This window comes from Amblyomma mixtum, chromosome 6, assembly GCF_055824585.1.
Source record: "Amblyomma mixtum isolate Tamu chromosome 6, ASM5582458v1, whole genome shotgun sequence".
NCBI classification, from domain to species: domain Eukaryota; kingdom Metazoa; phylum Arthropoda; class Arachnida; order Ixodida; family Ixodidae; genus Amblyomma; species Amblyomma mixtum.
Window position 1 is genome coordinate 160,577,691 of NC_143017.1, and position 27,087 is coordinate 160,604,777.

At 50.3% G+C, this 27,087-nt stretch overlaps 2 protein-coding genes across 3 annotated transcripts; both read left to right on the forward strand.

Annotated features, from left to right (window-relative positions):
- The first annotated feature begins 322 nt into the window (after positions 1 to 322).
- On the forward strand, positions 323 to 2,483 carry LOC149340994 (uncharacterized). The gene has a single exon (XM_089549948.1). It carries the CDS (start codon positions 620 to 622, stop codon positions 2,480 to 2,482), a length of 1,863 nt encoding a protein of 620 aa, XP_089406074.1. The 5' UTR covers positions 323 to 619; the 3' UTR covers position 2,483.
- Positions 2,484 to 13,345: 10,862 nt separating this feature from the next.
- On the forward strand, positions 13,346 to 26,749 carry LOC149340995 (uncharacterized). Of its 2 annotated transcripts, none has more exons than XM_089549954.1 (2): positions 13,346 to 14,769; positions 24,601 to 26,749. In XM_089549954.1, exons 1-2 carry the CDS (start codon positions 13,526 to 13,528, stop codon positions 25,547 to 25,549), a joined length of 2,193 nt encoding a protein of 730 aa, XP_089406080.1. In that variant the 5' UTR covers positions 13,346 to 13,525; the 3' UTR covers positions 25,550 to 26,749. The 2 variants fall into 2 exon arrangements, with proteins under 2 accessions (XP_089406080.1, XP_089406079.1); XM_089549953.1 differs by lacking the exon at positions 13,346 to 14,769 and adding an exon at positions 19,566 to 20,993.
- Positions 26,750 to 27,087: the final 338 nt, after the last annotated feature.

Consider the following 27,087-nt stretch of genomic DNA (forward strand, 5'->3'; position numbering starts at 1 on the left):
TGGGTCGAGTACTTGCCTGATTCGGTCAAACGTAATCCGAAATCTTCATCGTCTGTGGCGACGGCGAATTGAAACTGCCAGCTTCCGCCGTATTGATGCGGGTTGCGTCATCATGTGCCTTCCAGACGAACCGTGCGGAGAGGCAGGGGATGCTGCGGTATAGCTGCGGAGAAACTCATGGGAGAAACGCAACATGGAGGAAACGCAAGGTGCGGGGAGGGGAGCAGTTGCATGCAACAATGTTTTCTGCACCCAATTTTGATAAAATAGCCGAGAAAGCACTTTCAAACCAACCGCGCAGCCGCTTTCACCCCTGTTTGGGAACGCTGGCTCCATGCCGCCGGAGCAGACGTGTTCACATCGGCTCTGTCACTGCTAACCAATTACGCAGTGCTAATTGCCTCGAAACAAAGTTTTCCTTGCACCAATGTGTCCGTGAAGGCGAGCGGCATCGACCGATACCAGCTGACCCTAGAGGTGCGTTTTTCTTTGCCAAATTTTGTGACTTTTTCTACCGCTGCCGTGTGAAAGTGTGCTAGGCCTAAGCTTGTCCCGCGGACGCTAGGCCCAGCACCGTCGCACCGGTCGCCGCCTGCCGCACTCCTCGGCGGCGGCCGACATGGAGGCGTCCGTTACGACGAGTGAGGCGTCCGCTACGTCTACAATGATCGTGGACAACCAAATGTGCGTTCAAGTTCAACCGTACTCCTCGGCGGCGGCCGAGATGGAGGCGTCCGTTACGACGAGGGAGGCGTCCGCTACGTCTACAATGATTGTAGACAACCAAATGTGCGTTCAAGTTCAAGGCAAAGAGATATCACCAGAGGAATACCACAACGACGCCGGATGGACGCTCGCGGGGGAACGCATGTCGAGGCTGCGCCAGCGGACCCCCGACGGCGGCAAGCCTGACGGACCCGGCGGGAGTCAAACAAGCCCGAAATCGAAATTCCACAAGAACGTCAGAGCCTCGGCCATCAAGGCAGCACGCATGCCAGCCATGCCACTGGAAGAGAGCAAGATAGTCGTCAGACCCAGAGGGGGACTGGACATCGTCAAGACCGGCACCACCACCGTCGCTGCGGCCATACTCGCCGCGGCCAAGATCACGAGCGAGGAAAGCGCCGCGGACACCATCTGCCCCAACACGCAACAGAACATCATGGTCGTCAGTACACCGAACGAAGACAACGCGGCTAGGTACGCTAAAATCCAGGAAATCTATATTCAAGACAACTCCTACGAAGTCAGCGCATATCGCACGGCTCCTCACGACACCGTAAAGGGCATCATCAGAGGCATCCCCATCGATGCGAGCACCGAAGAGATAGATAGGAACATCGTCAACGAGAGAAACCCGCTAGCAGTGGGCGCAAAGAGGATCGGCAGCACGACCACCGCGATCGTGGTGTTCCAGGGACCCAAGGTACCGAACTTCGTCCGATACGGAGTCACCCTGATACCGTGCCGCCTCTACAGGAAACAGATCGACGTTTGCAAGCAGTGCGGCCGAGTGGGACACCGAAAGGACGTGTGCCCGACCCCCAATATCAAGACGTGCCTGGCCTGCGGACTCGCCAACCCCAAAGAAGACCATCGCTGTACCCCTAAATGTAAGCTGTGCGGGGACGAACACCCGACCGGAGACCGAACGTGCAAGGCGAAATACAAGATCCCCTACGTAGTGCGCAAGCGCCAATGGGAGCGCCGACAGGCCGAACGCCAGCTGCTGTCGGAGAGCGATTTCCCGCCACTCGACAAGCCGCCAGCTGCGGGAAAGTCAAGGACTTCATCTGAGAACCGCGCACCACATTCCAGAGACAGCAGCTGCAAGAGAAGCCTCAGTAGGAAAAGGTCACCATCACGTGAGCGAGTCAGCTGGGCTGAAGCAGCTAAAGGGAACAATATAAGGAACGCGCATAAAATCACCGAAGCCACGAAGAAAGACGATATAAACAAGATGCGAGAAGCCAACGAGACATTAAGACAAGAGAACGCGGCGCTGCGCACGACCATCAACAGCCTCACGAGAGAGATCGCCGAGATCCGTAAGCTGCTGCAATGCAACAACGAGCCTCCACAGAGACTCACGCCAAGCACAAGCACGACCGACGAAACAACCATGAACACCCAGGAGACAGCCGTAGAGGAACCGGCACCTAAGAAGCGAGCCGTCGAGGCCACGCGCAAGCAAACAGAGAACAATCGAATCGACAACCCCGAGGCCAAATTCGAAGCGACGTTCACCAAACTCGAACAATTAATCACGGCGAACATCGCAGCAGTGACAGCAATGAAACAAACAATGGAGATCTACCAAGCCGAGAACACGAACAGATTCGCCTACATCGAAAGGACCCTACAGCCGATAGTGAGCCACCCGACGTTTGCGCCCCTCTTCGCGCAACACCCACCCAACCAGGGAACCGCGTACACACCAACGCAACCATGGCTGCCAACGCAACAGCAGCAGCAGCCGTAACAGCGTGGCAGTGGAACTGTCGCGGCCTCGGAAGGAAGAAGGCAGTCATCCAACAGCACATCGCACATGCCGCGCGCAAACCAGACGTGATCCTATTACAAGAAACGCTCACCGACGCACCGTCCCTGCCCGGCTACAGAGTGCACAAGGGCCAGCCCGACGGGAGAGGCCTGTGCACCCTGGTCAGGAAAGGAATCACGTTCGTTGAGCACGAGCTGCAAAGCAATATGAAGATCGAGCACACACTCACCGAAATCATCCCGGGCAAGAAGAGAAAAGGAAGCATTTTTCTGCTCAACATATACAGCAACCCATCGCAGAGAAAACAGAGATTCAAAACAATACTACACAGAGCTAGCACCGCGGCAGGCCGCAACACGCTAATCGTCTGCGGCGACTTCAACGCGATGAACCCAGCCTGGGGCTACAACAAGTACACAGCAAAGGGCCGCGACCTGTACCAAGACGCCATGGAACTCGACTTCACCCTCATCACGCCAAGCTCATACATCGGGATGTCTCGGTACTGGGTGCTGATGCAGTCACCAGGCGCATCAATGACAAATACCTGCCCACTACGCCCACCGAACAACACGCGCCGTACGGCGGCCTACCCAACGCGAAGCTCGATCGTGACATCGACGTCGAGGAGGTCCGCGCGGCCCTGCACGCCCTCAACAGCCGGTCGGCAGCTGGCCCGGACCTCGTCACGAACAAGGCGCTCAAGAACCTCGACGACGGCTCGATTGAGAACCTCGCAAAATACTTCAACAAGTGCTGGAGAGCGGCTGCGCTACCAAAGCAGTGGAAGACAGCCAAGACTATCCTGATACCCAAGCCGGGGAAGCCACCGGACACGGACAACCTTCGGCCCATCTCGCTCACGTCCTGCGTGGGCAAGGTGCTGGAGCACGTCCTGCTCAACAGGTGGCAAGACTACCTGGAACGAGAGGGGCTGTATCCGGCCACGGTGATCGGCTTTAGACAGCACCTCAGCACGCAGGACGCGATGCTGCAGCTCAAATACCAAATCATAGACAATGGCGGCAGCGCCCGCGACAACAAGGCAATCCTGGGTCTCGACCTAAAGAGCGCCTTTGATAATGTGAAACACTCGGCGATTCTGTCCCAAGTCTCTAAGCTCAACATGGGCGAAAGATCCTACAACTACATCAAGGACTTCCTCACGGACAGGACCGCCCAGCTACGAGCAGGCGACCTACAAACGCAAGAGAAGAAGCTCGGGAGCACCGGCACACCGCAGGGATCGGTCATTTCGCCGATGCTGTTCAACCTGGTAATGATCGGAGTGGCCGAGAAGCTCGCGGACATCGAAGACGTCAGGCACACCATCTACGCGGACGATATCACACTGTGGGTGACCGGCGGCAGTGACGCCCACATCGAGGGCGCTCTGCAAGCAGCCGTCGACGCGATAGAAGACCACCTGGAAGGCACCGGCTTGAGATGTTCGCCGAGCAAATCGGAGCTCCTCATACTCCCACCTACCAACAATGGCAGATGCAAGAGCAGACAACGCGAATGCGAAAAAATCAGAATCGTAACCAAATCCGGCAACGTGATCCCCGAGGTCAGCAAAATCAGGATCCTAGGCATGGTCATCGAAAAGCATGGAAGAAACGGCGAAACCATCGCCCGTCTCACGGCAAAAGCGGCCAACGCTATGCGACTCCTCAAAAGAGTAACTTCCCGGAAGGCTGGCATGAGAGAGGAGAGCCTAATCAGGCTCGTCCAATCCTTCATCATCAGCCACGTCGCGTACGTTGCAGCCTACCATAGATGGCTGCAACACGAACGCAACAAAATTAATGTAATCATCAGGAGAGCGTACAAGGCGGCGCTGGGCCTGTTCGAGTCCACGAGCACGACCCGCCTCTTACAACTCGGGATCCACAACACGCTCGAAGAAATAGCCGAAGCGCAACGGACCTCTCAACTGGAGCGGCTGTCCACGACCAAAGCCGGGAGGAAGATACTGGACGACCTGGGAATAGGACACTCGAACGACGCGCAGACGAAGCTCCCCGTCCCCGAAGAGGTCCGACGCCAGACCAGAATCGACCCCATACCCAAGAACATGAACCCCGAGTATAACAAGGAAAGAAGAGCGGCGAGGGCCAAGGCTCTCATCGACCTGCACGCCAACGACGAGCACGCGCGGTACGTGGACGCGGCCGAATACCAACGGAACGCCTTCGCAGCGGTCGTCATAGAGGCGTCGACCGGCGCCACGAAGACGGCAGCGAGCGTGAGAGGCGCCGGAGCGGAACAAGCGGAGGAGGTGGCCATCGCCCTGGCCATTGCCGACGCAGACTGCTACACGGTGCTGAGTGACTCGAGACAGGCGGTGCGAAACTTCGCCAAAGGCCAAGTCTGCAGGGAGGCCGAGCGCGTACTACGAGCGACTAAACTGCAAGACAGAAGAGTAAGAATCAAGTGGTTTCCGGCGCACGCGGGCGACGCGTCGGAACGCAGTGCGAACCACAATGAGACGGCACATGCAGCGGCGCGAGCGCTAACCAACCGCGCCCCGGCAACAGACCGTCCGACGTGGTTCGGAGCCAAGGACCGCATGACCGACTACAGCGAAATCACGAAGGCCTACCGCCTGGCTCGCAGGACTCTCCCACCCCCGCACCCGAGGCTGAGTCGAGCGGAGGCGGTACTACTGAGACAGCTCCAGACCGGATCGCTACCGAGCCCGAGACTGATGCATCGCATGTACCCCGAGACCTACCCGACCGATACGTGTAGAGTCTGCCGGAGGGAGCCGGCAGATCACACGCACATCCTGTGGGACTGCATCAAAAATCCAAAGGAAGCAAGATCAGGAACAATCCCGCCGCGGCTGGAGGCAGCCGCGAAGAGCAACGACCATGACCAACAGCTATGGGCCGTCCAGCAGGTCCTCGGGGCGCTCGAAAGGCAGGGATCCAGCGAGCCGGCAACGGCGAGCGGAGACCCGCGCCGAGTAACGGCAGCCTCGTAGACGACGTAGGCCCTCGTCGGGGCGCGCGAGCGTCCAACTGCAGGCACAAATAAAGTTTACTCCAATCCAATCCAATCACCCCTGTTTCGTTTCACCGTAGCCTCAGTGGTAGAGCGGTCGTTCCTCCGGCGGTCACAGATGGCACTGCGGGTACGACTGCTGTGCAGGCTTGCCGTTTCGGTCAGCCGTCACCGCAGGCGGTGGAGATTTTAAGGCGAAAGCCTTTAATGGCTCATACTCGCGGCCATAACTCTCCGTCTGTCCGTTACATCTGAAGTGGAAGTCATAACTAGTCATTACTAGTGACAAGTCATGACTAACTGGTCATTAATCAGCCATCAACTAATTAGGCATGACTAACTAGTCATTAACCGGCCATCAGCTAATTAGCCACGACCAGTTAGTCATTTACCAATCATGACTAGTTAGTCAGTAACTAATCATGACTAGCTAGTCATCAGCTAATTAGTTATGACTGCCAATCCAAGTCGCCCCATAGCCGCCTCGTGTGTGCCTACGGCCGTCGTCTCATATATACTGCGCAAGTAGCAGCCAAAGTTGCGTGGAAATGATTTCGCCACGCGCACTTCAGATCGTCAAAGTTCCCCCTGAATTTTTCGATTAATTCTGACCGAATCAGGCAAGTGCCTCATCTAAACGAAGTGTGAAACAGAACTAAACGCCAAATGCCACTTTTGTGCGAAATTGAAGCCAGAACAAGCAAGGGGTTAGGCCGAGAGAATTTTTGAAGCGAAAAGCTTCGCTACCCGCACCACAGCCGCGCTTCGCGTGAGCCGTCGGAGCCAAGATTTGCCACAGCTGCGCATGCGCGAAACCGAGTGACGTCACACGCGGCACAAATAAAAAATAAATAAAAGACAAACGTGCGCCAGGAAACTCTCATATTTCGGTGGACGCCCGAACCGCGCCGTAAGGGAAGGAAAATGAAAAGAAAATTCGTTTTAAGGAAGGAAACGAAGTCTGTCTCTCTCTCATATCTCGTTTGATACCCGAACCGCGCCGTAAGGGCCTTAAGGAAAATGAAATGAAATGAAAATTGGTTTTAAGAAATGGAAATGACTGTCTCTCATATATTGGTGTACACCCGAAAGGAATGGACACCACATGCCTCTAAAGCAACCTTCTAAGACAGCACCGTATTCACTACACGCGCGTCTCCTCCTCCGCCACCGTACAGGCAGCGTGTGGACGGCCGAACGCCACCACCGTTATCGTGGTGCTCCCAGTACATTGTGCGCCAACTGCGACAGCCATGACGTCAAACCAAGCACAACTGCAGCTTTTCGCTTGTATATCCAGGCTTAACCAGAGCTAAGCCACTGCCTATTTTTTTTTTATTTTTTGTGATCGACGAACTGTCGGTATATTCTAGTCACTAAAGTTCGTATGGTGAAACAGAAACCGAAGCAGCACGAGAAAGAAATTGAATTGTAAATTGTTTATCGGTCGTAGAAGAATATCATGTAGTAATCTATGCAAATGCCTTGCGCATCTTTAAAATGCTGTCAACACACACCCAAAAGATAGGTGCCTCAGGCTGAATTGCCATGCGGTGATCAGCACTTCATCAGATCAGCTATTTCTTTAGCATTTTTGAAGGCAGTTTTGAGCGCTATTACAGGCAAGAGCATTTTAAACAATGCTTTGCGCCGGAGTTTATTATTGTTTGTGGCACTCAAACAACAGAAACGGAACCGAAACAGAAATTGAGCAGAGGCAGCGGAGACCAGGAGAGAGAAAAAATTCAATCGCGTGGCGCACAACTAGCGCAACGAACTTTTTCGACGGAGGGCCGAAGGCAGTGTTGCAGCGACGTGCTCAACTTTTATGCGAAGCATACTAAAATAGCCCAACCCAGCTCCTCGAGCGCGGCGGTGTCGTTACCATTGACCTTTCGTGACCTCCATGTCATACCACGTGATGCGTGACGTCACAGCAGATGAGAAACGGGGGCCCAACTCGCGCCGTCGCGCGAGGCGTCGTGACCAAGGATGACCACGTGGTGCGTGACGTCACAGCAGATGAGAAACGGGGGCCCAGCTCGCGCCGTCGCGCGAGGCGTCGCGACCAAGGAGGACCACGTGATGCGTGACGTAACGACATAGAAGAAACGGGGCCCCAGCTCGCGCCGTCGCGCGAGGTATAGTGCCTAGAATACTCTAGGCACTATACGCGAGGCGTCGCGACCAATGTGTTTCCTGCTTCTGCCGCTAGGTGCGCTGTAGTGAACACGTGATGCTGGAAGACCAGAATACGATACTCTCGAACCGGACGAGCCATGCGCATACTCCGGAACCCAGCGACCGGCCGCCATCTTTGCTGGACTGCCAGAACGCGTTCGCGTGTACGTGGGTGTGTGTGTCTGCGGTGCTTTTCGATGAGCCAATATGTCTATTCCTGCCGCAACGAAGTACAAAACTTCATCAGGGCTTCACTGCGCCATTTATGGATGTGCAAATAACAAACGGAAAAGAAGCAGGCTGCTGACCACCGTTTGCGACGAGCACGGCGTACGTCGCGAGTTGTGCCGCTGTGGCATATTCAGCCTGCATCGCTTTCCGCCGGGCACAAAAAACGCCGAGCTCCGCCACAAGTGGATTACTGCGGTTCATAGAAAGGACTATGTTCCCAGCGCAAATGCAAGAGTAAGTTGATTTTCGTTAAAATGCCGGTGCGACTGCAAACACGTGCAGCACCTGCCATACAAGTGCAGTCAGCTGTGACAACTGTGCCTGTCGATGTCAAACAAACCCAAGCTTTATGTGGAGGCAAATTAACTGCTTGGGACCTCTGAACTTCACCCTTGAGAAAAATGCGGTTTTGAGATGGGTCCCTGTGTGCCAGCAGGCAACCAACCTTCCCGCTTTCCACGTAATTGTATGCTTCAGTACTCTTGATAGCATTTACTTCTTCCAGATCGCAAGCCTTAGTCTTTAGGAGGTAGTATATGATCTGGTGTTCCTGTAGAGAAGGCCACATTTTCATCTCCTCAACCCAGTCTGTGGTGTCTGGAATGGATACAGTGTCTGCAAAATGCAAGAAGAGCATTTCAGGACCACGACGAAATACACTGATGGTGATCTATTCCACGCATACAACCAGCAGAATGTCTGGACATAATTTGGGAAAGTAACTTCAAGTAATAGCCTAAAGAGCTCGTTCGGTCGCAAAGCCGTCAACCCATTAGTAGTGGTTGGCACTGCTTGTCGGAAATAATGGGGAGGCTGCGCAAAAAAAAAAATTGTATGATAATTTGTGGCTCTAGCCATTGATGACTGATTGATGTGTGATAGGCAATCACGAGTGAATGAAATCATTGTAATACCTTATGAATTAAAGGTGAAAAAATTGGTAGGGTGGGCGCTAAAATGTGACAAAATGAACAGGATGAAAAGCCAGTGCTTGTTGACGCTAATAAAGGAAATTTGGACTCTGTAAACGATCAATTTATTGAAATAATCGAAAAAATGAAAAATATGTTCGACGGTTCCAAATTGCTCAGAATAGAACACCAAAACTTGATGATGGTAAGAAAAAGTAGTGTGGAACTGATCAAACAATTATTTGAAATAATCGAAAAAAAAATAAAAGACGCTTTCAAAAGTGTCAAACTGCTCAGAATCGAAAGTCATTGTTTGCTGATGCTAAGTACCAGTGTATCAAAGAAATAAGGTCACAAAAGAAAATAAAACAAAAATTAAAACAAAAAAAGTCTCCGTGTGTGTGAAATGCTATCGCGTCTTAGCCTTAACGGGAATGTTTAAGTGGCCCCCTAATTGTTTTTTTAAACTAGATTCATGTCTCCATAACTATTCGGAATCTGTAGCGGCGTAATAATTCACAGGCAGTGATATTCTGGAACGACAAGAAGTAAAATAAATCAATCTACACTTTGGCTTGGCTAAAAAAAAAGGCTCGGTGAGAGCCGTTATTATATTTAAACCTTAGACGGAAGTGGCTGCTTAGCGGTGACGATTCCTACACACTGCTGCATGGCCTTGGTAGCAAGAACATCGTCCAAGTAGCAATTAAGCAGTTCGCGATCTGCTCCCCTTGTAGAAAAGCTATGCGCGTGCGTGCGTAGGGACCTGTAATACAGGAAGGCCCTCCGTATTAACGACTCGCTTTAATAATTTGCCTGCTTTGCAAGAAATGCAGCGGAAGTTTTCGCGCCGCTACGAGGTTCTGGCACTCAATAACCAATCTCTAGGTAACAAATGAACTGACATTGGCGGTGTGAAACTTCGCAGAACCTCCAAACAACTCTTCAAAACATATTTTACAATGCGAAAGTAAAATATATTGCGTGATTTTATTAGTACATGACATATTGAGCATGCAAATCACATTGGAAAAACTTTACACACAAAGGTAGCATACATGCATGCACTTACCCGGGCAATGCCTCCGCCATCGCCAGATGTGCAGAGCGACCTTGGCATGAGGTTGAAATTCACCTTATATGATTGTTCTAGGAACCAGTCACAAAATCTTCTATGAAACGTAAGAGCGCGAGCGCCTCGCGTGGCAGTCCAGTGCCGCCGTTTTGCCGCGCGCCCCATAGATGGCGCCACAGCTCTCTCAAAATGGTGGATTTCAATTTACCCGCCGTATTCTGGTCTCTGCTAGGCGTACATGGGATAGAGATGCCTCCTGGAGACAGGGCTGCTCGTTGGAATGAGAAGCAAAAGTTGCGGCGCGCTACAGAGACTGATGAAGAGCGTGAAGAACATCTAGCCAAGCAGCGTGCTCGATATGCAACTCGGCGACAATATGCTTCGCATCTGACTAGGCTTAACCTAAGCTAAGCCTCAGCCATTTTTTGCAAAGACGTTGAAGTTCGAGTTTTCTGTGCGCTGTAAGCTTTTCTTTTGCCTTTACTATGTACAGGTGAATACCAACCTTTACCTCCCAATTCTTGGCCGATCCCCCAGTGTGGGTATGTGCCATTCTGTCAAAGGCTACAACAACAAGTTGGCTCATTCCTCGTTGGCGTCCCAGAACCCTCCTTGCAGCGCCGCTCCTCCTCCTCCGCTCCCCTCCTCCTCCTCTTTTTTCTTCCTTCTCTTTTTTTCTTTCACGGCTGTTGCGCTTTGCGCCCCGCCGCCGCGAATCTGCGCGTCTTCTGGACCACGCGGTCTGTGTTCAATATTTTTCATGTTTTATAGTTTAATTTCTTTATTATTTTGTTTCTTTTCATATTTGCATTTTCATTTGTTTTATTTCACTTACGAAACCCGTGCGTTCACTAGATGTGCCTTTTCTCTACTATTTCGCTGCCATTCCGCCACGAACACGGTTTGAGCATGAATAAAGGCACGAACGCACGGGTATCGTGAGTCGAATAAAACAAATGAAAAATACTAATTAACTGCTAATTAATGACGCTTAAGCTTCGCCTTTAGGAGTGGAACGCGACAGCGTGTTGTAGCGCTGCCAGGCAGCGGTAGACACCCGTCAAAACGCGGACACATCTGCCGACACGGCTGCTAACGACGGTATGAGGCATGAAAGGCTTTCACCTTAAAAACTGTTTGAGCATGAATAAAGGCAGATGTAGTCAACGCGCGGGTTTCGTGAGTCAAATAAAATAAAAAAATTGCGAGTATGAAAGAAACAAAAATATAAAGAAATTAGATCATAAAACACGAAAAATATTAGCGAAAAGGCACATCTAGTGAACGCGCGGGTTTCGTGAGTGAAATAAAACAAATAAAAAATGCAAATATGAAAAGAAACAAAATAATAAAGCAATTAAACTATAAAACATGAAAATTATTAAAGAACACAGACCGCGTGGTCCAGAAGACGCGCAGATTCGCGGCGGCGGGACGCGGAGGAATAGACCGAAGAGCGCAACAACCGTGAAAGAAAAAAAGAGGAGAAGAGAGGAAAAAAAAGAGGAGAAAGGGAGTGGAGGAGAGACGGTGCTGCAAGGAGGGTTCTGGGACGCCAACGAGCATCCAACGAGGAATGAGCCAACAAGTTTTATGGGCAATTTCCTCGCTGGCGTCCCAGAACCCTCCTCGCAGCGCTGCCCGTCCATGGAGGAAAAAAAACTGAGGAGGGAGCGTCCGGCGACAACCTTGAAGCCTCGTCTTAACAAGTAAAGATATAGCAAAAAAAAAGACAGTAGGGTCATTTTTTTTACCTACACTGGCTACACTGGTGTAGCAAGTGTATAATGAAATCAATAACACTGGCTACACTACTGTAGCCAGTGTAGGTAAAAAAAAATGGCCCTAGTGTGTCCCCTTGTGATCGCACCACGTGATAGCGTGCGGTAAAGTCTAGCCCCGCTGCGCGCGCGTTGTAGGTCAACTTCCTTGCTGTAGACGCCTGCGCCGCGGGTCGCGCATACGCGCGCACTAAAACATACCGGAATCAAAACATAAAGGACCGGCTCGGAGAGCGAAAAACTGAGGGAGAAAACGACTTCAAAACACTCGGCTTGCGAACGCTGGCCGCGTGACGTCATGCTCCCTCCTTAGTTTTTTTTCCTCCATGTGCCCGTCGTCCTCCTTTTCTCCCTTCTCCTCTTTTTTTCTTTCACGGCTGTTGCGCTCTTCGGTCTATTCCTCCGGCGAGTCTGCCTCCGCGCACCGCCGCCGCGAATCTGCGCGTCTTCTGGACCACGCGGTCTGTGTTCTTTAATATTTTTCATGTTTTATAGTTTAATTTCTTTATTATTTTGTTTCTTTTCATATTTGCATTTTCTATTTGTTTTATTTCACTCACGAAACCCGTGCGTTCACTAGATGTGCCTTTTCTCTAATATTTTTCGTGTTTTATGATCTAATTTCTTATATTTTTGTTTCTTTTCATACTCGTAATTTTTTCATTTGTTTTATTTCACTCACGAAACCCGTGCGTTCACTAGATGTGCCTTTTCTCTAATATTATTCGTGTTTTATGATCTAATTTCTTATATTTCTGTTTCTTTTCATACTCGCAATTTTTTCATTTGTTTTATTTCACTCACGAAACCCGCGCGTTCACTAGATCTGCCTTTCTTCTTGCTCAAACCGTGTTCGTGGCGGAATGGCAGCGACTACCCTTGAAGTGCCAAACGCTCTGGTTCGATTCCCAGTCTCAATAAAGTTTTTTTTTTCTTCGCCGGAACTCGAACACACTTGCTAGCATTCCCTGCTCACGACAGTATGAGTCATTCAAGGCTTTCGCCTTAATAAAGCGATTCTGCTCGTATTTTCTTTCACAGCTGTTCTGCTCCTGGTGAGCTTCTAGGGCGGCCGGCTCGCGATTTTCGCGTTGCCCTTCGAGCCATTTGTGTGGCCGGCACGTTCCTCGCGCAAAGAAGGCGACTGCGCACGTACTTAAAATGGCGTTAAAGGGCGATTCACACGACGGTCCGTTCGCCCGCGGCCCGCGCACTTCCTGGTCTCCTTCCGTGATATTCTCTCGTATTACCGAGACAAACGAAGGGAATACGCACCCCCCGCTCCGTCCATAGCGCAGGCTGCACATTGGCGACAACTACAAACCCGGACTGCTCAATATCCAATACTGCTGCATGCCCGACACCCAGACCAATTCTCGTCATCATGCAAACTTTTGCGGCAAACCAGGCGCCCCTACGATTTACATCATTGGCAATAAACGTTTCCACCACCATCTACGTGTTCATGCGTCAGCACATTGAGAGGCGCGCTGACCAGGCCGCGGTCCAGAAGACGCGCAGATTCGCGGCGGCGGTGCGCGGAGGCAGACTCGCCGGAGGAATAGACCGAAGAGCGCAACAGCTGTGAAAGAAAAAAAGAGGAGAACGGAGAAAAGGAGGAGGACGGGCGGCGCTGCGAGGAGGGTTCTGGGACGCCAGCGAGGAAATTGCCGTTTTTAGCGTCCGCTATTTGGTCCGCATCGTTCGGGTTCAGTGTTTAAGCACACACCTTTGCTTCAACGCCTCAACTTGTGCGTGGAGAGAACGCACGTGCCTCTTTGATGTGCCGTCAACGTGCTGAATTATTAATTTAAGGCCTACAGAAGCTTTGAAAATGTCAGCTTTTCGTGAGAAAAGCGCTAGCGTCGATCACCCGCTTGGTGTCCACTATGACGCTGAAGTGACAGTAGACGCTTGGAATGATCAGTTGGACTTCGAACGAGATTGCACTGCGGTGGGACCTGGGCAGCGGTGTTGGCTGAGCGCGGAACTTGGTGCCTGGAACAAAGTGATGCATGGACTCTCATTCGAGATTGTTGAGCCCGAACCAGGCAAGCTTCATCTGCAGTCAATACGACGTGCTGTCATCAATGTTGAGAGACCGTTAAGGACTGTTCACCGCGAAGCCGCATTTTTACTGTCGTGGCTTCTTGAGCATCACAACTGCATTGGCGGGCTTAGCGTGGTTTCTCATAATAATTGGGAGGAACCACTTCCCATCCCTTTGCACCCTCAGCCAAAAAGTGGGCCTGTTCGCCGTATGCGCCGCCTGGAAGTCCTGAAGCAATATTTGGGATGGGATGCTATAATTGGCGAACGCACTCTACACTGCTACTCACTGCAAGGGCTGGACGCAGTCACTGGTCTTAAAGAGCTCCAGATCAGCGCACCAAAGATCAAATTCAAGCATGCAGCTGAACTGGAAACATTGTTGCGGCAGAATTCGAGCACCCTGAAGAAGGTCAAGATCAGCAAGATGAAGCTGCCGGGAAACGTCAGCTACGCCATGCAGTGTCTTACCAAATGCGAGTCGCTGAAACTTTCCCTGCGCGATAGCTCGTGGAAGCGCTCCCCTAGCATGGTCTCAGTGGCGCAACTTTTGCGATCGTCTACTGCTCTAAAAGAGCTCAGTGTCTACCCCATTGGAGATGAGAGACAGGTTTCAGTCATAGCTGACGCCGTGAAGGCCAACTCATCACTGACAGTGCTGCACGTGTTATTTTCAAGAAAGGGGGGCACACCTGAACCTTTGTTTTCTGCCATGGAGGCCAGCGCTACCTTGAAGGAACTGCGGGTATCTTACTGTATTATTAATGCGAGCTGTGGACAAGCTTTGGCATCAGCACTGAGCAAAAACGGCAGCCTTCGTGACCTATATCTTGTTGATATTGCTGTGTCTTCCACCAGCTTGAAGCAGTTGGCAGAAGCTCTGCGCGAAAACACGACATTGCAGCATCTTCACATTTCAGGCGAACGGCTGCCCATGAGTGGAGTTTCAGCACTGTGCAAGGTTCTCGTTACAAACAAGGTTCTAAAGAAGTTGACATTTCCTGACTTCAAAGCTTCAAAACAAGAAAGGTAACGCAAGCTTCACACCTCTGCTTTCCTTTTCTTATTGTTGCGAAAGCAACACTACGCGAGTCGCCGAGTCGTTTCGCGAAGCTGATGAAAGGCCATACTGCGCATGCGCGAGGAGCAGTGACGTCACACGGCGCACAGCTGGCGCGCCGTCGCTGCGCGGGTGACTCAGAGGTGCCGCCGCCGAGCTTGCCAGTTGTGCATGCGCAGTAGCGGCGCATAGCTAGCGCATAGATTAGACCAGCAATACTTTGGGTTTGACCCGTTTTCCTATAACCACTATGAAAGAAACAAAAGCTCTGTAGCTCAGTTTTTTCTAATCTGTCTAGCAGCTCTAAAAATCGCAGTTTGCATTTATTTTATGTGGACATAATATTTTTACATTACTAGATCAAATGATACAATCCTTAATGAGGTAAGGAACAAATGAATAAACTATATAAGTTGCACTGCGGAGAAAAGCAGAGGTGATGAAGAGGTGAATAGCGTTCAAGATGAAAGTTGTGACGAGGTATAAAACCCTTTATTGCCAATGCACAAAGCTGAAAGCACAGCACAGAAATTTACAGATGTCTTGTACTTATTCCATCCAGAGAAGTGTTTTTCAGTTAACTCATGTGGATTTAAACCTTTTTTCAGCTCCTCTTATCTATGGTGTGGTTTCTTCACGGATGAGTTGTTAAAGTATGTTTCTTAAGCGAGAGGTACGAACAACGCAGGTACTGTTAGGGTGTTATATTGGCATGATTGTGTCAGGTGCTGCCCTCACAAACTCTTGTAGCAGCCCATAGCGCTGTCCATAGACAGTACAACTACAGTTTACTCCAGTACAACTGGCACCATTCAGCGTGAAGCCCAGCATCTACAATTTGCTACAATCCTTGTATGCCAGATCAAACAGGACTATTCATGAGCAGGTGTGGTTTCTATTGGTCTTAGGATATTGTGCGGAACATTGTTATTGACTCTTCATCCCATTGGGTGATGTAAACAGGTATAGTAGCCATGAGATTCGACACATAGCAGTTTACAGAATTGCATAGTTCTTTCGGCATTCCGAAAGGGGTCCTCCTAGCATTCAACATCTTCATAATGCCAAAACAAACTGCTGCATTTATTGGGGTGCAGGGTGCATTTATTATGCGAGCGTGTTTATTACTAGAGTAAACACTGAAAAAAAGTCCACCGGATTTTTCATAAATAACTGAAACATCCTTCACATAGTTATAACATAAGGATGACTTTTCATTTCTGATACTGAAAAGTCTTGTGTTGCGTGATCTAGTTAGAAGGTATCTTCAGGGGCCAAGTAAGCAAAACTTCTTTGATGCTTGAGCCAATGTGGATGTTGGCTGAACCTTATGTATGTGCGTGTTCTCAAAGTGAATCGCTAAAACAATTGTCACATGGGTACTTCAATCCTGATTGAGCGTGATACCGCTTAATGTTCTGAGTCTACCCTACACGTATGGTGGTTCATGGTTCAACTCTATCCTGATTGATGTGTTTGATGTGCTGCATGTCAGGTGGAGCTGCATTCACCTGCAAATGTACAAGTTGTAGCAAAGAAGTTAGTTTCTGATTAAGTGAAAATGAACAAAAGCACTTTTTATATAAATATTTCTGTTTCATATTAGGAATAGCACCATAAAAAAATTGATCAATGATTACAACACTTCCTGTTGTGAAATTTGAGTGCGGCAGAAACTTGGACGACACTTAAGCTTCCCTTAAAGGGGTAGAGACATCAAATTCCAAGGTTGTACAAAAGACGTTTCCTTTGTATGTGAGGACCATAAGAGCGAAATATTAAATTTAAGGGAGGTCTAGAACATATTTTAATTTCATTTTAAAGTTTGTGAAAATGCTCACTCTTGAAGTCTGAGCCATCGCTAGTGCATCAATGTGACGTAGGAACAGAGAAGAAAACACAAGCAAGTATTTCCTACGTCATTGCACAGTTTTCTGACGTACGGGACCAAGTTTTGCGGTTTCGCGGCCTAGCAACCTTGGTTACGAGTGCTCACGAGTCTCTTTTTTTTTCCTGCACGCTCGCGAGCGCGATGGTGCTTTACGCCCGGCGTTGCCGCAGGCGATGTCGTTGCCGAAAGATCCACTTTTGCAGAGGCATACTGCCCGTGCTCTAATGTAGGAAGCATTCTCTAGTATCATGGATGTTATGTATTTTCTTGTGCGAACGTGAAGTACGCCGAGCATGCCGGCCGGCCGGCCAGCCTGGATCCCGTCTGCCGGCGTCATAAAAAGGAGCTAAAGTGTGTTCTTGACGTAAATAATAAACCCTGGGATAAGAAATGTGAAAAATGTGTCATTTTTGAGGATCGCTGACGAATACTGAGCTGCTGGCAAAGGTAACGACTGTGATACGAGCAAACTTTTTGCCACAACCGCCTCGCAGTTGCCGCTGGCCCGACGTTGCGGTCCGGCTCGCCTGGCGCCCGCTCGCTTCGCTGCTGAAGACGTCGTGGAGATTTACCATACTATTATTTTATTGTGAGATGATGCTGTTGACAGTAAAGCGATGTGTAGAGTAGGCCTTTTATTATAGCGCAGGCGACTTCCGAAGCGCCGGCCGCTGCGACTTCGATGCGGAAGAGGCTATAGGCCTAGCGACGACCACGGCAACCAGGCAGCAGAAGAGCTCGTCGCCCGGAGCGCCCGCGAGCGATGCCGTTGCCGAAAGCTCGAAACATAAGCAGGCATGCTTTGTCGCTGCTCGAGCAGTCTTTCTGAGGGACTGCTGTACGGCGGCGAAGTGCGACACCGGTTGCGGGCGACACCGGGTAGAGCGGCGCAGCGATGCTCACCGCTCCGTGTCCCTGCTTGCAGTGGGGCGGCAGTTCGCAAGCGACGATCAGTGCGGCGCGTCGGCCAAGTGGCCATATGGCTTGATGAATGTTGCTGCGCGTGCATTATTTGTCTAAATAATGATTGCACTTCCCGCTCTGAGCTCGCTACTTGTTTTTGGTCGGTGAATGTTTTCGCTCGGCCACCGATATGCCCAAGGCACGTCGGCCAACGGGTCTTGTTTTGGTCGGCGGCGTTGTCACACTAGGACGACACTTGGTCGTTGGGGCGTCGTCGTCGTCGTCGGTGCAGTGTGACTGGCTAGTCAGGGAACGACCAGGTTGGCCGACGCGACCGTCGGCGTCGCTGTCGCGTCGACCTCGGGGTCCCGTCGGCCTAGTGTGAACGCGCCTGAACTGCGCGCTGGTCCCAGGCTGCCCTAGTCGTCGCTAGGCCTAGGTGGTCTCGCTTCCGCAGTTGATGGCGCTTTGGAAGTCGACTGTGCTATAATAAAAGGCCTACTCTTCACATCGCTTTAGTGCGAACTCGTCCCATAATAGAAGATAAGTTCGATTTCCACGACGCCTTCATCAACGGAGCTAGCAGACGAGCAGCGCGCACGAGGAAGCAGCGTCGAGCTGTCGGGATGGGACAACGTCGGCGTGAGGTCGGCGCTGTTGTCGGCAGAGTGTGACACACGGGTCGGCCGACGGCTGCTATCTCGGCGACGCGACGGCGATGCGCCCGTCAGACGACGACCGGTGCTCGGTCGGCGTCTACGCAGTGTGACAGACGGCACGAAAATCGCTGCCGCCGACCATCGCCAGACTGAAATCGGCCGATCGTCGGCGTAGTGTGAACGCGCCTTTACCATTTGACGTTGCCTACACGCTCGGTGTTCGCTGGCACAATCTGAGCTGCGTCGGGCCTGACGCCTGCCTCCTCTTCTGAATCGCTGGCCAGCGGATCAAAAATGAAGTGGTTGTCGGGGTTCGAACCTCGGCGTCTTCTTCCTCGTCTGCGTCATCCCGCGATTTCTCATAATCGGTGTCTTCGCCGAAATAAAACTCTTCTTTCCGACTCGGAGCTGTTCGACTTGCCCTCCGCCCGGCTCTCCGTGTTTACGCGCACCACGTGCGTGTCAAGCAGACGACATGCCTACACGACGTCACGGCTTTCCGGGCCCACGTGACAACGCATTGTCTGGTTTTTTACGTCATGAAAGAGCCTGGCAAAACCTGGCAACTACGAACCGAAACCGAAACTGCTGGGTACAAATAGTACGATTATTAATTATATAATGCGAGTTCATGCTTCTAAGATGGTGTTCCATGCTCACTGAGTCGCTACGCATTATTTACAACCCAGAGATACAACACAAAAATTTGGTGTCTCTACCCCTTTAAGAGTACAATGCAATGCATTGCCGCTTTGTCGCACAAGGTGAATCCTCCTCAATGAATCCTCCTCAATGGTGCAGAATGGCGCGATACAATCCTTGCCCGATTGTGGTGTCCTCTCCTGCATTTTCTGCTTGTTATAGCGGGACAATCTTTAGGGCCAAGCAACCCTGAGCTACCATGTGTCACGTGTTGGCGGCTTCCCCGCCAGTCTGTACCCTGCCACCAGCAATAAAGGACGTAACATATAATTGGCGACGAGGTAAAAATGGCAACTGCGCTGGGCACGATTGGGGAATTCGTTCCAACAGAGGCGACGTCTTGGCCCTTGTATTTGGAGCGCCTCGAATTTTTCTTTCAAGCAAACGACATCGACGGTAACGAGAAGAAGCGAGCAACGCTCTGCAGCGTTTGCGGCCCAGCAACGTATGCCATCGTTCGCTCCCTTTGTTCTCCGGATGCGCCGTCGGCCGTGGCCTACGATGAGATCGTCAGGCGTCTCTCAAACCACTTCTCGCCGCGACCGTCGGTGACAGTACAGCGTTTCAAGTTTGGCACACGTCAACAGCAGCCCGGTGAGTCAATTGCCGACTACATCGCAGAATTGCGACGTCTCTCGGAACACTGCGATTTCGGTGCGTCGCTCGATGACATGTTGCGCGACCGGCTAGTGTGCGGGGTGCGAAGCGAGACCCTTCAGCGTCGGTTGCTGGCGGAGCCGGAGCTTACGTTTGCGACAGCTCGGGAGAAAGCCATTGCAATGGAATCTGCGCAGCGACAGACCGAGCAAATTCGCGGCAGTGCCGCATCGTGTGAAGTTGGCAGCGTGAGCGGGCAGCGTTTCGACCCGTGTGTTGCGAAGGTCTCTGCGCCAGTGACAGCCAAGGAGGGTACCCATAAGCAGGCTGGTTCGCCTGGAAGCACAAGCGTATGTTTCCGCTGCAAGGGTGCGCATTCGCCAAGCAGTTGCCCATTCATGAATATGCAGTGCCACTTCTGCAAGCAACGAGGGCACATAGTGAGAGCATGCAGGAGGAAGGCGGCAGCTCGCGCTTCGGCTGAACCCAACTCTCAGAACAAAAAACGGGCCAGTGGAGGCCGTCACAAGAATGCTGCGTCGGACGTTTACGACGTGTTCGTGCTGTCTGGTGAAGAGCCAGCCGTGAGAGTGGAAGTGCGCGTCAACGGAAGTCCCCTAGAGATGGAGGTGGACTCTGGTGCAGTGTGTTCAGTCATCAACGACCGGACTATGCAGAAGCTGCGAATATCGAAAAGGGCGTTGCGCCCAAGTACTCTTCATCTCCGAGCTTACAATAACAAGGAACTACGAGTGTTGGGTGAACTGACCGTGAAGGTGGAATTCAAGGGGCAGGAACATCGCCTGCGATTGGTGGTGGTTAAGGGTGCTAGTATCGGACTTCTCGGTAGGGACTGGTTCAAGTCTTTGGGAATAAGTCTGAGTGGTGTTCACAGTGTGTACGAGCCGAGTCGAACTGGCAGTAGGGGAACAACAGCCTTGCTCAAGAAGTATTCTTCAGTCTTTGAGCCTGGACTTGGGACAAGTAAAGGGCCTCCTGTACGCATAGAGGTGAACCCGGCAGCTCCGCCGCGATTTCTGAAGCCACGACAAGTACCGTTTGCATTGAGACCGAAGGTGGACGAAGCACTGGACAAGTTGGTGAGCCAAGGCATTTTCCAGCCTGTGCGGCACTCGAAGTGGGCAACACCTGTCGTTCCAGTTGTCAAAAAAGATGGATCGATAAGGATCTGTGGGGACTACAAGAGCACAGTCAATCGTGTAGTGCAGTGGGAGACGTATCCCCTGCCGACACCGGAGCAGCTGTTTGCCAGGCTGGCAGGTTGCTCGAAGTTTTCAAGGCTAGACCTCGGACAGGCGTATCAACAGAAGACTGTTGATGAAGAAACAGCTGACTTGTTGACGGTTACAACACATCGGGGACTGTTCCGCGTAACCCGTCTTCAATTTGGCGTGGCAGTGGCAGTGGCTATCTTTCAGAGGTACATGGAAGAACTGTTGCATGGAATTGATGGTGTTCTTGTGTTCTTGGATGACATCTTGATCGGTGGAAAGGATGAGGTGCAGCACAATGCTCGTTTACAAGAAGTGCTCAAAAGAATTCATGAAGACGGTCTGCGACTAAAGTTTGACAAATGTCAATTTGGTGTTGAGGAAGTGTGTTACTTGGGATTCCGTGTGAACTCTGCAGGTGTGCAGCCGACAGAAGACAAGGTGCGTGCTATTCACAAGGCCCCAGAGCCGACATGCAAAAAGGAACTTCAAGCCTTTTTAGGAGCTCTGAACTTTTACAACAAGTTTCTTAAAGGAGCAGCTCATGCCTTGGAGCCACTGTACCGGCTGTTGGACAAGGGTCGCGAGTGGCGTTGGATGGAAGCTGAGGCGGAAGCATTTCGCCAGGCGAAAGATCTGCTACAGTCATCACATGTTCTGGTGCACTATGATGTCAACAAACCCCTAGTGCTGGCCTGTGACGCATCCCCGTACGGACTGGGTGCTGTGTTGAGTCATGTGTGCGAAGATGGCAGCGAGAGACCGGTTGCATATGCGTCGAGAACTATGAGTGCGGCAGAACGGAATTATGCCCAGACAGACCGAGAAGCGCTCGCCATCGGCTTTGGCATAAAGAAGTATCATCAGTTTCTATATGGGAGACATTTCAAAATTGTGACAGACCACAAACCTCTCTTAGGACTGTTGCACCATGCCAAGCCCATTCCCCAGGTGCTATCACCACGGATGCTGCGTTGGACCCTCATGTTATCGGCTTATGACTATGAAATTGAGTATCGACCAGCGGAGAAGCTTTCCAATGCTGATGCATTCAGTCGTTTACCACTGAGAGCCAGTAGGGCAGAGGAAGAGGAGCAGCGTCTTTGGGAAGTAGGGATGCTGGAAATGGCGCCGGAAGTAGCATGGAACTCTAGGAAGGTGGCAAGATTCACGTCAAGGGATAAGCTGTTGGCTAGAGTCTGCAATTGGGTGCAGCATGGGTGGCCAGAGGGTAAGCTGCCAGAAGAGTTTGCAGCGTTTGTGAGCCGCAAGCATGAACTGTCGGTGTACCAAGGTTGTTTGCTGTGGGGCAGTCGTGTGGTCATTCCAGAGCCAGCTCGACCGTATGTCATGGACATTCTTCACACAGCTCATCCAGGAATTGTCAAGATGAAGGGGCTTGCCAGAGGAGCCGTGTGGTGGCCAGGAATCGACAGAGATGTTGAGCAGAAAGTGAGAGACTGTGCACGTTGTCAGGAATCCAGGTCTGCGCCAGCAGCTGCAAAGATTCACCCTTGGGAATTCACCAAGCGTCCTTGGACAAGACTACACATCGATTTTGCTGGGCCCTTCCAAGGCAAAGTTTTCCTCATTGTGGTGGACTCTCACTCAAAGTGGTTGGAAGTGTGCCGGATGAATTCCATGTCGACAGCTACAGTTTGTGCGAAGCTTCGTTTCCTTTTTGGCTACCCATGGCATTCCAGAAACTGTTGTTTCTGATAATGGCACTGCCTTTTGTTCGGAGGAGTTCAGAGACTTCATGTGCCGGAATCAAATCCGACATGTGACCGTTGCCCCATATCACCCTTCTTCGAATGGTCAAGCAGAACGCATGGTGCGCGAAACCAAGGGAGTACTCAAGCGAATGGTTGGAGGCGATATCGACACACGTCTGGCTAGGTTTTTAATGACCCAGCATATCCTGCCTCATGCTACAACAGGCAAGAGCCCGGCCGAATTGCTAATGGGCAGGAAACTTTCAACTGTGTTAGAGCGTCTGCATCCTGACCTGCAGTCCAGTGTGCAGCAGAAACAAGAGCAGGTGATGCAGCGCCGTAGCCAGGCAGTGCGACTGTTTGATGTGGGGGATCGAGTGTTTGTGCGCAACTATCTCTATGGGCCCAAGTGGTTGCCGGGCATTGTGGATGCTGTCACAGGACCAGTGTCGTACTTGGTCGTCACCAAGGACGGTCGTCGATGGAGACGTCATGTTGACCAACTCAGAAGTCGTTCTGCCAGCTACGCATTGGACAGTTTCGCTTCTGGGATGTGTGAAGAGGAGGAACCGCTGGTTGCTTCCCCAGCAGGGTGTTCCGGGCTTGGCATTCCTTCAAGCCTAGAGGACCCTGGAAGACGGGACCAAGGAGAAAGACTGGAGGAGGCTGCAGCGCCCAGTACCGAATCTGCTTCCTGTGGTGAGGACCGTGAAGCGAGTGCTTCCCTTCAAGTCCAGCGACCACAGCGCCAACGCAGCCGCCCTGCGTATCTGAAGGACTTCGTGACGTAGGGGGGAGGAGTGTTATAGCGGGACAATCTTTAGGGCCAAGCAACCCTGAGCTACCATGTGTCACGTGTTGGCGGCTTCCCCGCCAGTCTGTACCCTGCCACCAGCAATAAAGGACGTAACACTGCTCCCTGTGAGAACGCGTTGCAATGTGCTCGTGTTATTGCTTCACGGAGGAACACTGAAACCACTAAAAGACGCATCTTTATTTGGAGTGGGCTATGTGGCACATGGCACTGACATTCAGAATAGTGCATGCCTGTTCCCATGGTAAATGGTGTAAACTCCAAGGACTGCCCCCAGAGACTCCCATGTATGTGCTGGCTGACAGTAAGACTGCTGATTCATGCCGACTAGTTGTGACTAGTGGTTTTTAGGTAGATCTTACGCTGATTCGAACATAATCAGCCACGCACCTATGCACCAATTAAGGGGCTCAAAATCCATGCAAGGAATTGCCTCACTTGGGCAAGACAGTGCGTCGTTTTTCATAAACCATCCTGCGTGTGCCGCCTGAAGCAGAGAGGGGTTGCTGGGATATCAGCTTGCTACCCCATCCTCTGCAGCCACTTTTGCGCAGGTGATTGCAGGGCGCGTTGTAAGCTGGGTGGCTACCTGTAAATGTGTTTAGGCGAAAACTGAGCACGACACCTCTCTCCTGGCCATGTCATACCCTCCTCCTCCGCTTTCCACCTTACGCTTTTGGCTTTCTCTCCAGCGGTACCCCTTCCTCTACTTTTCAGTTCTCACCCACCCCTCATTATCGTTGTATTTTCATTCTTCGCCATGCTCCTTGCTTTGCCATAGCTCTGCCCATTATGCCGACAACGACGACAATGCGCGGGCCAAGAATTGGCGCCTAAGGGCTGTGCTCTAAAAAGAAAAAGAGCACTAAAAGCCTACAACACACAGACTTTCCTGGTAATCCGAGCGGCTGTTTGTAATTTTAAAATGTGCCAGTTTTCCCATGTCTCAGTCTTGTCTCAGTTTGTTTCTGTTTAATAATGCACAGTTGAGCAGTTTAACCAATTATTGTTTGAATCTGAATGTTTCTCGTGAACACTCTCTGTCGCTCTTTGGGAACTGGCTTGGTGCCAAGCAAGTTGGCAATGTTTTAGTTTTTAGAAATTGAAAATGGTCATTTAACTTACAAAAGGCATGTCTGAGCTAGCTTTACTCTGCATTCTTTTGTTACATTAAAAGTGGCGGCCAACATGTGTGGCACCTGGAAGCATTTGAAGAGCGAAATAAGCAATCCCATTGTCTCTACGAATTTGGGAGACCTCAAATTTACTTTTGCTTTTTTCTTTCAGGGAAACCTTGGCGAAGCAGATGGTTGAGAGTGAATGTTATGACCGTGTACAGCTACCCTGGGTTGCGGCTGATATGCCTGGCTTGTTGGCTGTGCTGACATCTCCCTCTGTATGCCCTGAAGAAGTGTGCCTCCCTGGTGTTCAGCACCTGCCAGAGAAGGATGTCAAGCTGCTCTTTGACGCGATCAGCTGCAGCAAGTGCGTTCGCACTTTCAGAGCGCGTTTTGAAGGGAACCTTGGCAAAAGGGGCACATATCTGTGCGAATTGCTAACGGTCAGTCGGTCTATTAAATGCTTGAACATAGATATTGAAAAGGACAGTGGAACTTTAGTCCAGAATGTTCTGTACACCCTTGCAGGTAACAAGAGCATAATTGAGCTGAAGATTGGCATCAGCACCATCGGACAGTTAAAAAAAACAGCAGACGATCTTTGCTACTTGCTGACTCACAACAAGATGGCCACTAAGTTTTATCTGTCCTCCTCCACGTTTTTCACCCCTAAAAGTGTGGAGGAGTTGGCAAAAGGTATGTGGCAGAACAAGCTGATTGTAAAATTTAAGCTAGCCCGCAATTTGCTTTGCTGTGACAGCAGCTTCACTGTCTTTGAAGCATTGCGAAGGAACAGGGGCGTTTTGAACCGCGCGATTGAGTTTGTCATCCTACCCCAGGCAGATAGGCAGTATGCTGAAGCCTTTGAGCTTTTTCAGGGGAAGCCATGCCTTCTTGCTCATTTGATTAAAGTTACTGGGAAAACAGACGCTGAAGCATTGCTAGCCCTAACTTCAGCTGAGTATTTCCTGCAGGACAACTATCTCAAAATAACTGGAGTCATTCAGAATTCTGTGAAATGCCATCCTGGAAACGGCACACAGGTGGAGAAACTCAACAGTGAGTGCTGGCGTGCGATTGTGCAGCACCTGAAGCTCACAGATGTGTTGTTGCACTGATTCCTTTGTGTTCCTTGTTGTGACACGATGCTGCCTTTGGCACTGTTTACATCAGTATTGATCTTGCCTTCTTTAGAACGAGTGCATTATATGTTTTATGGACCAGTTTTTCACTGCTTTTGGAACAGTGTAATGTTTGTTTTATGAACCTCATTCTACAGATCTGTTACAGTTTTGCCACTTATGTTCTGAAGAAATATAACATGTTGTCATGGAATGGTTATGTTGTTTTGTTCCTTATTTTTGTGCTTGTCACTCAGTTCACTAGTCATGCATTTGCGGAACTTTTATAGGCTGCTTCTCATTTGAAACTCAAGATATCTTCGGCCACCTTGGATATGATGATGTTATGCTACCTGACTTTTTATTTCCATCTAGTCTCAGCCATGATGCTGGCTGCGTTGTTCAAAGCTTTACCTGATGTATCATAAGGCTGTGATCTCTATACTAATGATGTGCTTTCTATCTTTAACAAATGCAACTTGTTTGATCATTTGCAAACTTCATTTTTTACATTTTATTTTTGTTTTGTACTTTTGATTTATTGAAATGCTAGCAATGGGCTGGTACCGCTCCGATTCCCAAATGCACAAAATGGTTTCTTTTCAGTGTGGTTGATAGTAGTTGTTTTCTAGAAATGGTTCTGTTGAAATAGTTTCATTTTCCAGAGCAGTATATATTGAAGTTTTTTTTTCTGAAACCAAGGAATATTATGTCTCTTTTTGATATGATAGACCAGGGTTGTTTTCCATGAGCACTACAGTATAAGTAGTTGCATTATTTAATAGGGGATAATAGTATTGCATCTGTTCCTGAAAGCACAAAGTAGTGCTCATGTTAATGTGCTAGATATTTGTTTCCTTCAAGCATTGCTGTATACATAGTTGCATTTTTTTTTAGTACTGTATCTGCCTGCTGCTCCTGCTTCTGTAATATAATTATTCTGATGAAGCCAAATGGTACTGAGGGCTGTAATTTGTTCAGGGGCCAGTAGCCATTTTCATTTCACAGTGGAGATTGTACAGTTCTTGTTCCATCAAAACTTGGAAGTGCTTTGAGTGCTTTTATGGGGCAGCTAATTACTCAGGACAGTTATATGTTTTTTTTTACATAGCGGCTGTAGTGCTAACCTCTTTGTTCATTGTTGTGCTGGCGGAATGGCGTGTGTTCAACACCAATAAATTTTATCAGTTTGCGCTATGGGGCTTACGGTATGAGTATTTCCTCTTGCAAATCCTGCCATTTACAAACAGTTGCATAGTTGACAAGTGGTACTTTCAACGTATCTTCAACTTTACATGTCTTTTCAAGAATAATTCATTTGCCATAGTACACTCTGCATGTGGCAGTAGAAATGGTGGTGGTATTGGTTTATTTGTTTAAAGAGGAAAAGGAAGGAGGGGGGTACCAGACCAGCTGCAGAAATGGTTGGATGCAATTTCTGCAGACATGAAATTTTGCTCATGTGTTTTCTTTCCAATGATGCATTAGACAGTGATGTACATGGATCACTGCGGGATATTTGCCTGCGACCACTA

Excerpts from the sequence above, each read along its gene's own strand:
- LOC149340994 (XM_089549948.1), top strand. The coding sequence starts at position 620 with ATGGAGGCGTCCGTTACGACGAGTGAGGCGTCCGCTACGTCTACAATG.
- LOC149340995 (XM_089549953.1), top strand. The coding sequence starts at position 19,627 with ATGTTGCGCGACCGGCTAGTGTGCGGGGTGCGAAGCGAGACCCTTCAG. Across the intron at positions 20,994-24,600 it reads GCAGTGGCTATCTTTCAGAG|GGAAACCTTGGCGAAGCAGA; the intron begins GTACATGGAAGA and ends TTTTTCTTTCAG.